The 17,280-nt window shown below is 38.8% G+C and overlaps 1 protein-coding gene across 2 annotated transcripts; it reads left to right on the plus strand.

The window, feature by feature from the left end:
* Positions 1 to 8,703: 8,703 nt before the first annotated feature.
* wt1b (WT1 transcription factor b) lies at positions 8,704 to 17,280 on the plus strand. 2 transcript variants are annotated; one of them, XM_028574705.1, is made up of 9 exons: positions 8,704 to 9,559; positions 11,558 to 11,680; positions 12,580 to 12,679; positions 14,158 to 14,238; positions 14,781 to 14,886; positions 15,001 to 15,148; positions 15,402 to 15,491; positions 16,287 to 16,370; positions 16,556 to 17,280. In XM_028574705.1, exons 1-9 carry the CDS (start codon positions 9,148 to 9,150, stop codon positions 16,675 to 16,677), a joined length of 1,266 nt encoding a protein of 421 aa, XP_028430506.1. In that variant the 5' UTR covers positions 8,704 to 9,147; the 3' UTR covers positions 16,678 to 17,280. The 2 variants fall into 2 exon arrangements, with proteins under 2 accessions (XP_028430506.1, XP_028430498.1); XM_028574697.1 differs by having other exon boundaries at positions 8,708 to 9,559; positions 16,287 to 16,379.

The raw sequence follows: 17,280 nt of genomic DNA on the forward strand, positions 1-17,280 counted from the left end.
CCTACCTTCCACCCACTAATTGTCTAGTTCCCACAGTTCTGCCTGCCTTCACAATCTCTGAAAAATCCCCTTGCTCAGGCTCATCTATCAGCCAGTGACCTTGTCAGCGTGCATTGCTTGAGTAACTTCCCTGCTTCCCTAGGTGGAGCGAATTGCATGTTAATTACTTATAAGCTGACCCACCCTCCCCACACACGTACACACGTACACACGAATACCAAAAACAAATACAGCCAAGGTATTAAACAGAGCTGAGTCCAGAGTCCAGAATAGTACAAAGCATGCAAATTCCCACGGGGCCTTCTGATGGACTTTTGCTGTCCACAACAGCAGAGAGCTATTAAAAATCCCATTGTCATTTTTCTCTATTTTTCCTCTTTATATTTTTCACAGCTAAAAGAATTACCCTGCAGCGGAAACGATTCATCAATTAATCGAATAAGTGAAATTATTGGCAGCTATTTTGATCAATCAAATGTATCGTTGAGAAATTGAGCAAAATAAAAAGAAATCTCAATTGTGAGGATTTACTGCTTTTCCTTTTCATATATAATAATGAACTAAATATCTTCAGCAGGTTGGACAAAATGGGCATTTTTCACTACTTTCTGAAATCATAAAGACCAACTGATTTAATTAATGAGAAAATAAATAAATGGCAGATGAATCAATAATGGAAAGATTTCCATAGTTGCATCCCAAAATAAATCTTAAACATTTTGCGTGTTAGAATCAGGCTGCATACTCTCCGGTGAGCTTTTCTTCATTCAATTAGAATTGTATTGTTCTTCTATCTGCCTTCTAGATGTTACTGACTTGGCTGTACTGTACGAGCCATCTGCAGCGAAAACTCACGCATCACCAGAAAAGAAGGTTGGTAAGTGAACTGCCGCTGTTATCTTGCCATATCACTTAATGACCAACTTCATATCACACCAAAGACAAGCAGCAATCAATCAAAGTGAGTTTGCATTTCTGGTGTTGAGCTATCTAAGGTCGTTAATCCCCCCTATGTGGAATGTGTGTGCTCTGTTTCAACCTAATGGCAGCAGCAGCAGCAACAAAAGAAACAACCAAAAAGAAAAGCTACAGTCTTCCAGGAATTCTGACGTTCCTGTCTGGAGAGATTGAGTCACTGCAGTGGAACTGGGACTGTTAATGATAAAGTGGTCTCTTGTCATCAGAGTGTGTTTATGTTACACACACACTCACAGGCTAGGAGGAGCAATATGACTTTAAAAGGCACAGTCAAACAAAGAATCAAATGTGTTTCAGTTGGGGATACATTGCACAATATTTGGTTTAAAGCTTTTTTTAGCCAGATCTCAAATATTAATTAGAGGCATTTTAAACTGTGTGACCCTTTGCTTTTTAGATACCATTCAGACTGTTTCATTAGTGCTGATAAATACAATGCAAAAGACTGAGATCAGGCATCCATTAAAAGGTTCTTAGTAATGCTTAGACACCAAAAAAAATCATTGTCATTTTTCTCACACAAAAGATGTATGTTAAAGGGATTATTTTATTATTTTTATTTGAATCTACAAATTGATAACTATGCTGCTAGCCTTTACAAATCAAGCACATTATTTTCAGCAAAGCATTTAAATACCAAAACTAAATATATTGTCTTCCTTGGATTGAGAAAGTTGCAGTAGAGCGTCATTTCCCTATAGTCACATTCTGTGCTGATTGCAGTAATTTCTATATTTTCCCATCATTGTCCACATACCTCAGAGTCATCACGTACACTAGTCACAGAATGAGGCTCATCGGTATGACAACAGACAGTAACCGCTAGAGATATCTGAAATGTTTTCTGATGACTGCTTACGCCCCAGCCAGCTGCTAGGGTGTGACAGCATAGAAGAGGCTGTGGTTTACTGTAAAGAACTGATAAAGGCTGGCCTTGATCCTGACACACAGGCTCCTGCTGGGATGAGACATAGGTTGTCCAGCAAAATTCAATAAAACACTTTTAACATCACTGACATGTATTTCATTAATAAATTGTATGTAATCTATATAAGCGGTCCACTATTAAATTCACAGCTAAGTCTGAGATAGTAGAATAACTCATAGCCTTGATTTAAATTTTGTAATTTAATCAGCTTTATGCAGGTTTTCAAACGACAAGCTATTGTCATGTTTATCTTTGATTTGGAAATGGTCAACATCTCCTTTACCCTTTTTTTTTTTTTTTTTTTTTTTTAAGTAATCACTAAGAGATATCCAGATATTTAAACAGAATGGCTGACAAAAGTATAAATGGAAACACAAAATGCAAAATTTCGAACAAGTCCTCTCTCAAAATAATTACAGACTTAATGTTCAATCTTTTTGTTATTGTCAACAAACCTTTAAAAAAAAAAGAAATCGGATACAGCTTATTCATCTGTGCCACAGAGCTCCATCGTCCAAAAACTATTAAAAAAAAACATCAATTAGTGACACGTTCCTAAATTATAATAAACATGGACACTGTAGTTTATTTTGAGTCAATCCCATGTTATTATAAATTCATTGCTTTTCTCGTGTAGCAGCAGATGGTTAAGGTTAGGCATTGACCTCGAATGGTTAGGGTCAGGATAGCCTACTGGTTAGGGGATAGGACCTGAACACATTGGGTTTACGGTACCTCGTACAAGCATGGGCACTTGGCCAATCCTAGCGCTTGAATCCTACGCAGGGCGTGTCTTGCCAACAAAAGCAGTGGGATTCTTAATAAAGTCTCACTCCCATATACACCATCCTGCTGCTGTAAATACTCACTAGAACACCAAATGTGTCTTAATCCGTAGCTGAAAATAGTCCCTGACAAATACACTGTTTACTTCTATTTGAGTAATATTTGCTAAAAACTACAGTGCACAGCAGTTTCCCCAAATTATTTAGCTTAAAAAAATGTAAGTATGTGAAGGTTAAAAGATAAAATTATTATACAGTATAAATGCTTACCTATTCAGAAGGAACCAACTGGCTTGGGGCTGAGTGCCACTGAAAAGCTGGGAAAGTCAAAAGATACTGAGACATTGTTGTCATTTGTTGACAATATCAAGGATTTTGAATATCGTCCACCTTTTCGTTCAATGACATCAGTATGCAGTAGTTTAGTGTGAAGAAGTTTAGAAGTGTTTTGGATTCCTTGGTTTAAAATGTTTCTTCTTGCATTTGATCCAGGAGCATGCAGCTTTTAATGGATATGAATACGGGAGAGGGAGGAATCTTGAGTTTGGTGATAGAGGGGAAAGGTGATCATCAACAATAAGAGGAGAACGGGTATGTGAAAGATCATTGGACCAGTGTTGTGTCTGACACATGAACCATGAAAATGCCCACTCTCCCACAGATCTTTCTTCTCTGTTTCTTATCTCCAGTCTGATATGCAGCACTTTGAAGAGCGATGACATGGGAGAGAATTAAAAACTGACGATAGTTGTTTTTCATGGGGGTCATAGGGAAGAGAAACAATGTATATGCTGTTTTAAAGCAGTTTGACACTGTCTTCAAGAGAACATTCATTTATGTATAACATGAATGTTTCCAAATGCACTGTATCCTTAATTGTGTAAAGCAGTGAGTAATGATGGCCATGTGCATTCCTATTTTGTTATCTCAAAGAGCAGAAGCCAGCTGTCACAAACGTCCAAATAGTGCTCTGAGAAAGTAGGGAAGACAGAGGAATTATTGTTCTGCCTGACTTTTGTTTTAAATAGTAACCATATCCTAGAGGCCACAAGCAGATAGGAGGGAAATGATGAAACATTACAACACAATGCTGTTAGGTTGGTTATCAGTTTGTTTCCATGCCCACACAGAGAAGTGAAGGACTGGTCCTTTCTTTTATGCCACTATCAGCACATCAAAGTAACACCTGTTGATCTTTGGTAGTCTTCTCCTGCATTATATCTCGGCCATTTTAATACAAATTATTCATATTTAAAAAATATATCATGTCATTTTAAACCACCAGTGCTCTTGATTTGAAAAGAAGCACCTTAATAAATTGTTTATCTTCAGATGCAGTAGCATGAATACAGAGGGAGGGTTTAAATGGAAAAAAGTAATTTATTTTTCATGTGTTTTGCCAGATCACATATCTGCGTAGTTTATCATACTCTCTGCTCGTCTCTCTGGCTGAAACAAACCCTTCTCAAATTCTGTCTTACTCATCGTGCTGTAGAAAGTTTTAGCCTTGTTTTATTTCTTGTTAAGGGTCAGAGGCAGTATTGACCATTTCCCTTCCTGCGCACAGTGATGTTGTTTTAAACCCTGAGTAAACCAGAGATTGATCTCAAGAATGGGTGTTTTTAGGGACTGCCATCCGTCATAGGGGCTGAAAGGGTTGTTTTCTCCCGGCCCCGTCACCTTTGATGAATCCCTTCTAAATACTCCACTGGGGAAGGCACGGCCAGCATTTGCCTTGGCTCAGAGGCACTGCCTTTTCTTTCACTCTCTACAGATACTTTTTTTTAATTGTGCCACAACCTTTTGTTCATGTAGCACATTACTTTAGTTTGTGTTTGTTTGTAGTGGGTGGACCACAGAAGGTTTTTCCAAATTGCTTTGGGAGATATTAATTTTCTTTGCTACTATTTTGAAGTCAGCTACGTGGACTTCCACCAAAATGTGTTCCTCAGGGGTATGGGCCTGCCTTTGCACTCGTTTATTTCCCAGAATAGAGTAAGTCAGAGAGCACTTTATCTTCTCCTTGACCACAAACCACCCAGATGAATCTGTGTTTAGCTTTAAGGAGCATTTGTAAGGTTCTGACCGTATGACTATAAGATTGTCATATATTCCTTTTTGTTTTTGAAAAAACTGGGAAATATAAGTATTTTATTGTAGTCCTAGAAGGGTTAAGCTGTCAGTATGCCTCTTTTTTTGGGTCCATGTGTCATGCCACAGAAATGGGGGTTTGTCTTTGACCTATTATCAAGCTGCTGTTGCTGCTGGTCAAGACTAGTGGTTTTGTACCAGCATCCTGAATGTCCCCTATCCAATATATCAATACACTTAACACTGCTGTATCTGTAGGGTTGCGGCAAGTATTTCTTCAACTTAACTTAAAACACAACAGGCAGCAAAAGTGGAATTAAGAAGGCATTGAAGGATACAGTCAGTGACATTGTGCAATTGTAAAAGCCACCTCAGCAGATTACTAGCTGATTTCATCACTCTTACAGTCAAGTTAGACTTCTTTCTCTTTTCTTTTGTATCCTTTCTTGTGTCTTCCCCCCACCCACCCACCCACCACTTCTTTTGAGTTGAATTAGGGGTTACTGACGTTCACCGGAATCCTAGACTAATATTCCAGATGGTGATGACAGGAACTGGCTAACACTCTTCACCTCACATCATCTCCCTGGTCTTCTATCTAAAATTGACAGTAGAGTTTGAAATGAATTGGCTAGTTGCAAATGTATCCTTATCTGCCATGCTGGGGTCTAAATGGCAAAGTTGTCCGATGGGTCATTAATAATTTGAATTGGCAGACAGCTTGAGGCCTACTTTTGCTTTTGCTGTTTTTCTGTTCATAAAGGGTTTCTTGCTAATTTTTCATTGATGTCCAGCAAATTCACCATGATGAACATAGCCAACTGTTCAGTGTTTCAAGATCTCCAATATGATGTTTTTGTCTGTCATTTCATAATCTGTAGTAATCCGATATGTAATTTTTAAATTCATATGATATTTACTTTCACAGTAATACTAACAGTGAAATAACTTTCAAGAGAAAGCTGTGGTCAACTATACAGTAACTGACAGGAGGATTCCAGCTCCTGTTATTGCACCGCTGCTATACCTGTTGTTACATGGCATGACAAAAACAGCTACTAAAGGCTAACCTAGCATGTAACATTAATGGTATTGGTCTCCTCTCCCTGCGTGTTTTGTTTAACGTGAGAATGAGACCTGAGCTGGCCTGGATGAGTGTATACTTTCCTATATAAGAGGGGTTGTACTGTGTTAAACTGACTCACCTAGTTGGTGGCATCGGTCTTTCCTGCCATCAGGCTTCGCGTCCACTGCTCCGTGTCCGCTGCTCGCTGCTCCTTGTTTCCCTTCTTGTGGGAAAACAAGAATAGCCTTTCAGAGTCGTTGTCTTCAATAGTGTTCTCCGTGTGGAAGCGTTTGCAACCATTAGCCTGCCGCGTGCTGCCCCTGAATTAATCTCCTGAATGAATGTTATCTCCACAAGTCTGCATTACTGGGTTAAATCAGCATTCACAAACACATCTCCCTCACGGGGAACACCTATAAAAGCACACTGTAACCACTGGTCACACTACAAAAAAGAGCCATAAGGACAGTTCATAAAACTTACTGTTTTTACATTCCAGAGCTTTAAAGGTCATTGATCTAGTTGAATTTCAAGTTGCACAAATCATGTATAAAGCAAAAAACAGACTACTAACAGGTAATATTCAGAACTTCTTTTTTGATAGACAGGGGGGTTATACTTTAAGGCAGGGGTGGCGAACCTGTGGCTCTTGAGCCGTATGCGGTTCTTTGCTTGCTCCTTTGAGGCTCTTACTGTGTGGCTGGGGGCTATGTTATTGGTGGATTTCTTTTACTTTTTGAAACATTTCAGATAAGTTAAAAAAGAAAAAGCATTTGAATGATGCATTTGCCAATTATTTTAAAATAAAAAATAATGCAGCAGAGTTTTTTTTATGGACAGATTCTGCTACCTGAGGAAAAAAAGCGGCCACAGATCACCTTCCTCATTAACCCTTTTACTGCTGATTTTTTTTAAAGCCCCTCTAGTGACAAATGAGTGAAAGAGTGGCCACAACCGAGTACAACCAGACCTAAAAAGGATTGTGGATAACAAAGACTGTCAGGTTTCCCACTGAGTCAATCTAACTAAGAAAAAAAAACCTATGAAAACTGCTATGTATTATGACTTTCATTAGATCTGGAAGTCACTGTTGCTGTTGTAATGTGGACGTGCATGTGTTGTGTGGCTTTTTTCTATGGTGCGTGTTTTTTTGTGGCTCTTTATGCTCAACTGGTTGGCCACCCTTGCTTTAAGGGATACGTTTAAATACAAGGTTCTAGCTGTTCGCACGACTTTAAAAGTCAATGCATTACAATCAGTGGTGTGAAATTGTGGAATGGTCTGTGTGCAGAACTAAAGCAATGTCCAAACATAATCCAGTTCAAAAAAAGGTACAAAGCAATGATTTTCAAAAAATATAGGAAAGGAGGGCTTTAACAATTGCAATATGTGTTCATTGACATATGTATGTGTATATGTGTGTGTATATATATATATATATATATATATATATATATATATATATATATATATATATATATATATATATATATATATATATATATATATATTAAGATAAATGTGATATTTTCATCCCGTTTGTTTTTGTCGTATGTCTCTGTCTTACCTTATGTAACCTCTTTTGTCTTCACTTCTTCTGTGATCACTTTCTTTCACAATAAAAAAAAGTTATGCTACACTGAATGTAGCACATATTTTTAAAAAGCAACTTTGTCATTGTTTCAAGCTTTCAAGGAAAGGAGGAACCCAACTGCTGATATGAAAAATACAGTATGTAACAATAATGTTAAAAGATCCACAGCAGCTGTCTTGGATTTATAGGCATATTCCAACTTACTGCATTCCTGTGTAGTTTCACATTGAGTTAAGGTCAGAACCTCTATCTCTTAAGCGCTCTCACACACACACACACACACACACACACACACACACACACACACACAAACTCCCCCTCTCCTTGACTAATAAATAATTATTTTGTGTGATGTGGCTTTGTTCCAAGTCCATGCAATTTATGTGAGTTGCTTTTAGCAAAACAGTACTATTCCCAAAATGGGACAATTCAGAGCACGTTTACTGCATGTTGTACCATTTTTACATTTTGAGTAATAATTAATTAACCTTTGTAATTGTAATTAAATCCAGTCGTTTTTAAACATGGCATTGCAGCCGATATATTTAATAAAAAAAACTCTTAACTTTGGATATGTAAATATGTACACCATAATTAATGCATTAGTAAAAATGTAAGATGCAACTTCTGACCTTGCCTCGTCTATTTTGTTTATATAGTTGCCTCATCCATTTGGGAACTTAGGAAAGTGGACTATATTTCATAAACCAGGTGAGTCAGAAGAGTCAGAAATGATGATGTATATATGAGAAAACAGCTCAGGTCAATAGTTTACAGATAACTTTTTTTTACAGCTGTATGCACCTATTGTTTACAGATAATTTTTTGGGATCTTTTGTTGTCTTTGAGTATGTGTAATTTCACAGATTTGCAGGATGTTTTAGGAGCACACACATTGAAAATAAAATGTTAAAATTTTACGAATCTCTGAGCCATAAAAACAATTAATTACAATTTGAATATGCGCAACCATGGACTTTGGCCTGATGTGGACTTTTGACCAACTACTTTTACTAACTGATTAATACTCATGTAGCTGATGCATGCTTTAAGTCAGAACAGTCCTTCAGAGAAATTAAACAAAAAAACCTCTCTCCTTCTTGCACACACTTATTCATACACTAACACAAACATTCAAAATGAGCAACACTTGAACTTGAACAAAGAATAAAGAGCAACACCCGCTTATTCAAATGTGACGTTAGTCAGAATCTACTTAGAAGTGCAGTTTGTGCTGACCAGTGGCAAGGCAAGGGAGTCATCTTCTTCTCAGCCTCCCTCGCTCCTCCCCCTGTCCAATGAGTTATGTAGTATTTGAGCCTTCAGGAGAGTAAGGAAAGTCAGACATTATAGAGACAGAGGGACAAGGCACTGTTACTCCCACTCCAAACCCATCGCAGATACCCAGGGAGCTTGAGATTTGGCATCCAAATTTTGGTCATCGTCACTAGTTAATTTATTTTCATTCTTCAGTTTGTGACTTGTGGCAGAAAATATGGCTCCTATAGTGTGTTGTGACCACTGATGTTTGTTTCTGCAGAAGAGTTTGCTACGTGCTCATTGCTTCTTCAGGTCGTTGTGTTCAGTTGATTAACTTTCAGGAGACTTTACAGTTTATTACTGTGTAACTTTTTAATCTCCCAGCTGTGTCTTCTACTGGAATACCATCGCTCCTTCTTTGGACTGTCTTGACCTGCTTCCAACAATGCTGACCGAGCCGTGTGGAGCCATGTCGATGGGGTCAGATGTTCGAGATCTGACCCTCTTACCTCCAGCGCCTCCTGTGTCATCTTTACCAGGTGCTGGTGGTGGCTGTGGGATGTCTGTTGGTGGTGGCCAGTGGACCCAACTGCTGGACCTCCATCCTGGCTCTCCTTACAGCTCCCTGCCCCCCCACCACTCCCTCATCAAGCAGGAACCAGGTTGGGGGACCACTGATCCAATAGAGGACCCTCACTGTGGACTCGGGGCCTTCACAGTGCACTTCTCTGGCCAGTTTACAGGCTCGGGTCGAGTTGGGGCCTTCGGAGAGCCAACTGCAGGACAAGCAAGGATGTTTCCCAATGGAACCTACCTGCCCAGCTGTATGGACAGTCCACCTGCACCCAGGAACCAGGGTAAGCATGCTCATTACCAGTCCCACCTCTGTCTTCTCTCATCAGCTTAATCTTATGTAGAGACAGTGAAAGACGAGGAGCACCATTCAATAAAATCCAAGTCAGTGTTTTTCTACATTTCCTGCTGCATGTGTTCATGAGGTATCTCCATGTTAAGGGGGTTGTCAACATGTTGTGTCTGAGCAGGATGTTATGTGCTGTACTGGGTCATTCTGTCCCATGTCAAGAATAAGCTTGACAACTTTTTGGTAATGCTCTGGCAGACATCTAAAATAGTTCCTTTGCATTGGGCTTTTAAGCAGAAATAAATGTTTGTTGATCTTCACAACAACTGTTAAGGCATCAGTATAAATGTATTATTGTGTAGGCAGATGAAGGTAGATATTTCATAAGGTTTCACCAGGTTTTATTACTGCATTCCTTCCTTTTGTCAAATGCAATGCTCCTAGTCATAAACTTTCAAATGGTAACTCAAATGCATCCATCCTAAAGTGCAGGTACTTTGTACTTTGAAGTATTTTATGATGCGTATGCCAAACATTAAGCCACACTGCTTTGCCGTTTTGAATGTCATGCACATCAGTTTGTCCAACTAATAGGTTTATTGGTATTTGAGCTTGTCTAACAGCAGCAATAATACATACAAGCCATAGGGAAGAAGCTTCCAGGGGATTAAAATTAGCCAAAGACAGGAGGCAAAGATACTGAATGCGCTCATCAGCTGATTGTGAATAAATTACCTTGAAGTTTTGCATTTTAGAGTTTTGATTTTTTTGGGCAGTGTTAGATTAAACAACATGTCATCATGACTTTGCGTAAATTACATGGAGTTTTTAAAAAACTTTACCCTTACTGACTGTGTGTTTTCTTGGAAAAAAGACCACAATTGCTGTGAAAAACAAAAAACGTCCTCTGCCATAAAAATAAAAAATAAGGACAAAAACGTATTGTGTTAAGATCTTTAGTTATAGAGATTCTCTAGAAGAATTCCTAAAACAAAAACTAATGATTAAGTGGAAACATTTCGGAAGTTATGAGCTGTGAATCATGAGCTTGATTCACTACTCCAAACAACACTTGACCTGCACAAAGCAGATCAGAGGTTAAAAATGTAAATGTTATTTATCTGGAATCTTAATCTGGAATAAAACTTTCCTGTCAAGTTTCCTGTCAAGTGTTGACATGGATATGATGTCTCTACCTTTACTGTAAACAATGCTTGTGAATGTTGTCTATTGGGGCTTAGTACTCAAAGGTCAGGTTTAAGGATGTCAGCTAATGTGACTTTCACAGTCAGTATGCAGTGAGTCTTGTTTCCTCAGTGGAATGTCATTTTTGATGAAGTGGTATACTACTCTGCGTAGTGGTCTGCAGGCTGCAGGGATATAAGGAAGAGTTTGTGAGTCATTTTTCTCAGAAACTTTTCAACATCCCCCTCTGGCCTGTAAAGCAGCCTGTCTAAGCTGGATGTGTATAAAACAAACGTTGCACACACATTTGTATCATCACTTTCACATAGCTATCTCAATTGCAACATTCTCCTTTCGTGTATTACACTCAAATAATTGCAATAATAGACGCGACAATACTTACTGTTACCATTTTTTACAACTGTAATTAAGTTAGCATACATGCAATTCATTTCTTCTCAACCTTGTTTTTCTACTGATATTCTACAGTAGCTCATCTCGGTCCGCCTGTGGTGTGTTTGCCAAATTTCTTTTTCCACCTGCCATAAATAATGCAACCACAAGGCCAAAGATAGATGGGGGGAAAAAGAACATGTTACAAGGAAAAATGATTTAGTAGTTTGATGAATGTCTCTCTGTGGTAACCCTGCCAGGGACTAAGAGCTTCTACCAGTGGGGATTCAGATAACTGACCAGATACTGGGGACTTTGCAAGCTTCATTTGCAAGATGGTAATCTAATGACTGGACCGGGCGAATAAGATCATTTTAACTTTCCATTGCTTCTCTTTTTGTTTTCTTTTTTTTAGGTTACGGAGCAGTGGGTTTAGACAGCAACCCCAGTTATGGTCACACTCCGTCTCATCACACCCCTCAGCTCTCTAGCCTGTCCTTCAAACACGAGGACACGCTGTCACCGCCAAACAACATAGGTAACTGCCTGCATCCTGACGACTGATTACTAAATTGACTCGCAGACTGCAAGACTGTCATGGCACAGCAAGGTTATATAAGTAACCCATCATTTTTCACATCACAACAGAATCACTATTATCCCTTTCCCCTTCATCTCTCTTCGTTTCTGTCTGCACACACATGAATATACGCAGGCATACATAAACACAGCCTCCCTCTCGCTCTATAAGCATACGTATGGTTAATGACTCTGGAAATGATAACTTGAGGAAACAGCTTTATGTAGCTCTGCTGGAATGTCAAAAACTGTCTGGGGACCAATATACTATATGAGCCTGAAAAGGACCACTGTTTCTGATTGACCTGTTCTCTCTGTTTGAAAAGAAGAGCTGTGCGTCATGTGCAGACATGCATGTACAAAAGTGTGCATATGTCTTTATATTCATTTTAAAAGTACATTTTCATGTGTTTTTGGTCTATTTAGCTGAAGAGAACATTAAATATACAATCAAATACAAACATTTCGGTACAGAATCATTCTGTAGAAAGTTTTCAGCTTAATACTATTAGATACGTATAGTTAGCTTTTGTATGGCAATGGAAACCTGAACTTTAACAACTAGACATTTTTAAAAGTAAAGCTCAGACCAGTTGTCGATGAGTTGATTGCTAGAACATTTATTTTCAACAATTTTAACAATTTATTATTCCTTTAAGTTATTTTTTTTAAATCAAAAATGTGTGTATATTTGCCCGTTTCCTTAGTCTTCTATGATGATTAAATGAGTGTCTTTGTGTTTTGGAGTTTAGGTTGGTAATATGTCACCTCCTGGAAAAACAAAACAATACATTCTATAGACAAAACAATGAATCAATTATGAAGAAAATAAACAACTTTTGTATTTTTTGTTTTCAGTTGACCAGCAGTACCCGGCCCCCCCCCCCATGTTTGGTTGCCACAATCCTTCAGAATCCTGTCCGAGCAGCCAAGCTCTGCTGCTGAGAAACTACAACAGGTACAAGTATTTGTGGCTGTATGCACCTATTGTTGCTTTATTTGACTTCTGCTACCTTGAATCCCCTCTCGGTACAATTCCACTCTTCCCAAACGTTTTCAGACTCCTCGCTCATCAATTAGTGTCAGATTCTTTCCACCAACACCCCATGCAACTCGCTCACTTGCTGGTCATTTTTAGAAGTGTGAACTCTCTCTGATCCTACGTTAAGCCCTGCGTCTGCCTCTGCACTGTCTGGATCCGGAATCCTAATTTGTTCTGAGGTTAAGTGCTGCCCACTGGTGCTCCGCAGGCCAAAATAAACACTGAGTGATCTACTGCTGATGTGTCTGAGTCCACCCTGAGGAAAAATGAGGGGAAAAGTAAAAGATACAAGTTCAGTGAAAGTTAAGTAGGGGATGTGAGGTAGTTAAGGCTGGGAATCTGCTCAATGTAACCTCTGAATGTGTTTCCAACTTGTTTTCATTTTGATGCAAAACATCTCAAAGGGTAAATTAGGATGAAATTCTTTGAATGTCATCCTCCGATGTTGTTGGAGAAAAGGAACATGTACAACCCAAATACTGGAACAGATGTTGATAAGAGGAAGGAAGACTTCACTGTTGTTAGAGTTTATGGCATGAACTGGAAACACTCAAACAAACCCAGAGACATGCACACGCACAGAATCTCACATACACACCGTGAATATATGTCTGATATCAGTGAGTCTTTCCACAGTTTGACATAGCTCAGAGCTGATTAGCGAGCCATCGCGATCCTTCCCTCAAGGACTTCTCAAGGAATGCCGTCCAGAATTCCCCTGAAACTGGTTCCCGCCTTTAATGATACTGAGGACAGAGTGATGTCATGCACTGGTCCATGGTGTACTAGGCACGGAGGCACTCACCCCCGCAGAGTGCACAGCCACATCTCCAAGTGTGTGTGTTTCTGTCAAATGTGTGTGTGTGTGTGTGTGTGTGTGTGTGTGTGTGTGTGTGTGTGTGTGTGTGTGTGTGTGTTTGTGCAGTAGTGTGATCTGCCAAGGTAAAGAATGACTCAGAGCCCATGTTTTTTAATGAAGCCAGTGAGGAGTGTGGTGGGTGGACAGGATGTGTTAATAAGCGAGCAATTTGGAGCTCCCCCTGAATGAAACATCTTCATTATCCATACAAGGGAAGAAAAAAAAAGCAGGAAGAATGCACAGTAACATAAATATTGTCAGTGTTTCAATTATTTTTTATTTCACAATGCCCTAGAAATAACTAATTAATAAAGAAAGAAAAATAAAACAAAACATATACAGTATTTCCCCTACATCTGTCATAACCTCAGAGCTAACCTTGTTTCATAACCTTTTGATTTATTAATGTGTAGCATGTGGTACATTTTGTCTTTTTTTTGCCTTGAAATGTCACACACCAAATAAAGAGTGAAAATCGAGTTGTTGTTTAAAAAGAATGTAAAATGCTAATGACAGTGCTGTATGTTTCCCTCAGTGATAACCTATACCAAATGGCATCTCAGCTGGATTGTGTAACATGGAACCAAATGAACAACCTGGCATCTTCCATGAAGAGGTGAGCCTTTCTTTTATAATAATTTTATATAACATTATTTTTTTAAATAACACCCTGCATGCATCAGTGTTGTCCGGTGTTTGTGGTAGTGAGGAAGAAGGAGGGATTTGACCAGAATGGCTGTTGGCCTTCCTAATTAGGAAGTGGAGAAGACTGTATTCATATGTGCATGTTTGTGTGTACTCTTGTGCTTCTATTGTATGTTTTATAGACTAATTTATGCTTTTGCAAAGTGAGGACATGTTGGTTTTAGAGTTCAGTCGTGTTAAGGATAGCTATAGTTGTGATTAAAAAGTGTGTGTCGTGGTGAAGAGAAAGACTTTTTGGGATTTAAAAAAAAAAAATCTCAAAGAGATAAAACTTTTTTTTACCCTTGACTATATTATTTTGGACTGGATGAACCAAATCTGGCATGTACCTATTCTATCAACCGTCCAACCACCCGTCAAATTAATTTATTTGTTTTGCAAAAACCTGTCAGTTTTGCACTCAAACTTCTCAGTGTTTTAATTAATGTTTTTAATTTTGTTCCTGCCCAACAGTGGCCATGTACCCAGCTATGACAGTGAACCCACAGCCCCGCCTCCACCCATGCTCCTCAGTGCCCAGTACCACATACACACACATGGTGTCATCAGAGGACTTCAGGTTAGTCAGATTAACACACATGCAAGCACAAAACGTACAGACACGATACACACACACACATAGACATATACAGTACATAATACTACAAAGCTCTCTGACTTCTCTTTCTTAAAGGATGTTCGCCGCGTAGGTGGTATTGGTCCACCAGTTGTGAGATCTTTAGAGGCCAACGAAAAGCGTCCATTTGTATGTGCTTATCCTGGCTGCAGCAAGAGATACTTCAAACTGTCACATCTGCAGATGCACGGCCGCAAACACACAGGCAAGAGGATTTGATGTATACCCCTTTTACTGCCCAGACCTCAAACTGCTGTTTTTTTATATGTTACAATGAGAAATTCATATAGACTGTTAAAGTTAAGTTTGAAAAAAGATAAAATAGGGGTGGTGTATTCTAAGGGAGACACTCGTAGAAGAGTGAAGTGTGTGAAGGGTTTAATGCCCAGGTTTGAATGTGTGTAACTATGTGAAAAGTAGATTGATAAAGCTGCTGATATGGGTGGTTTATTTTACAGGAGAGAAGCCTTACCAGTGTGATTTCCCAGACTGCGGCCGCAGATTCTCTCGCTCAGACCAGTTGAAGAGACACCAGCGCAGACACACAGGTACAGCAGTGTCAAGCTACTGCATGAGTTCCCTCCAGGGCTCATAAATTTGGAAGTTTTACAAACCTGGGAGGAGTTTACATTCCACAATATAAAAAAAACTTCAAAACACAATGTGGGTGTTTTATAGGCAAAGGGTTTTCAGACTCAGTATATTTAAATTTGACTACTTTAAGGTCAATAAATAAATTAATAAATATGTAGGATTTAGTATTTTCCCGCCAGAGTTGTATTCTCAGCAGTGTGAATAAGGATATGAAACAGGCTTTGGGATATCAAATTACCACAAAATGAATGAAACTAAATGAATGAAATCCAAATAGTCAAAACTATTATTATTATTATTATTATTACTATTAAAATAACTAATTTTATTTTTGAATGACTTCACAACATGACTTCATTTTTACAAAACAGCAGTAATACCTGTACAAATTACAGCTTCACAAATCTGACACAGGCATAACAACAAATTAATGTTAACTGCATGACGCTGTTACCATATAAATCTGGGCTTCAGAAAAGGAGTCTTCTTCCGTAGTACTACATAAAAAGGTCCAATTTATTATTGTTTGTGAATTCTAAATCATTTGAAGTTAAAAGTGATTTTTTTTTTTTTTAGAAACCAAACACAAAAAACCTGGACAGTTTTTAATTTGTAATGCTTTCAACCTCCACATTGATTGCTCCATCTAATTGTATATTTAAACTTTTGACCCTCACCCCACCCTCTTCTTATTTCTGTCTCTGCCACCACCACCACAACAACAACAACAACCGTTTGCACCTGTGTAGGAGTGAAGCCCTTTCAGTGCGAGACGTGTCAGAGAAAGTTTTCACGGTCAGATCATCTTAAGACGCACACTCGGACTCATACAGGTAAAACAAGTGCGTATACCTTTATTTTCTACCTCTCCATTCCTTTTCTAGTGAGATTATTTTTTTTGTTGGTCCCCCTGACTTTAATTTGTGTACAACAAAACACAAGACTGCCTTCCAAGAGTTGAATTCACTCTAAAGCAATGATTTCTCTTGTTTTTCCATGTTTGTCCCCTCCTTGTCAGGTGAGAAGCCCTTTACCTGCCGCTGGTCCAACTGTCAGAAGAAGTTTGCCCGCTCTGACGAGCTGGTGCGCCACCACAGTATGCACCAGAGGAACCTGACCAAGCTGCAGCCTGCCATCTGAGCAGCGAGAGGAGGAGGAGGAGGACGCAGAGGAAGGTGACAATATGTTGTGCCAGCTAGTGGAGAAAGACACTGGAGCCTGGTCAGCAGTTATGGTGCCTTGCCAGACTCTGTGAAGTGGTGAGCACAGCTGATGCCTCCCTCTGCCAGCCAACGTCAAAGAGACTCTGGTGATCTTCCAGATCTTCAAGATGCACCTCAACTAGCACTCGTTCTGTTTTTTTGACATAAAACCTCAGACTGAGAGGGTACAATACCACAGTAATCCTGAGCCAAGACAAATATTTTTTACGTGAGATGAGGAAAATGTTGATACACTATTTTGGATTATTTTAGTACACTTGCACTGGCTTCTTTTTTTAATTGTGTCACTTGGAAAATGTGCTGGACAATGTAAACTGGATTTAGGAAATGGACAATGTTTCTTTTTTTGTCCATTAAATTGAGATTTTCTTTTGCTTTGGGGAATGTAAACATCTTTATATTCTTACAGTATATATACTCACTAAATTGCTTTGTATATATGTGGTGTATTTGCTAACCTTTATAGACATTCATTTTGTATTTTCTCTGTTTTTCTAAGTTTATAAAATGTTGATTCACA

Source organism: Perca flavescens, chromosome 1 (genome assembly GCF_004354835.1).
Source record: "Perca flavescens isolate YP-PL-M2 chromosome 1, PFLA_1.0, whole genome shotgun sequence".
In the NCBI taxonomy this organism is placed as follows: domain Eukaryota; kingdom Metazoa; phylum Chordata; class Actinopteri; order Perciformes; family Percidae; genus Perca; species Perca flavescens.

What these genes read in the sequence shown, in the direction of transcription:
- wt1b (XM_028574697.1), top strand. Translation starts at nt 9,148, where the DNA reads ATGCTGACCGAGCCGTGTGGAGCCATGTCGATGGGGTCAGATGTTCGA. An exon ending in ACCTGCACCCAGGAACCAGG is followed by an intron (nt 9,560 to 11,557) that starts GTAAGCATGCTC and finishes TCTTTTTTTTAG; the next exon opens with GTTACGGAGCAGTGGGTTTA. An exon ending in CTGCTGAGAAACTACAACAG is followed by an intron (nt 12,680 to 14,157) that starts GTACAAGTATTT and finishes TGTTTCCCTCAG; the next exon opens with TGATAACCTATACCAAATGG.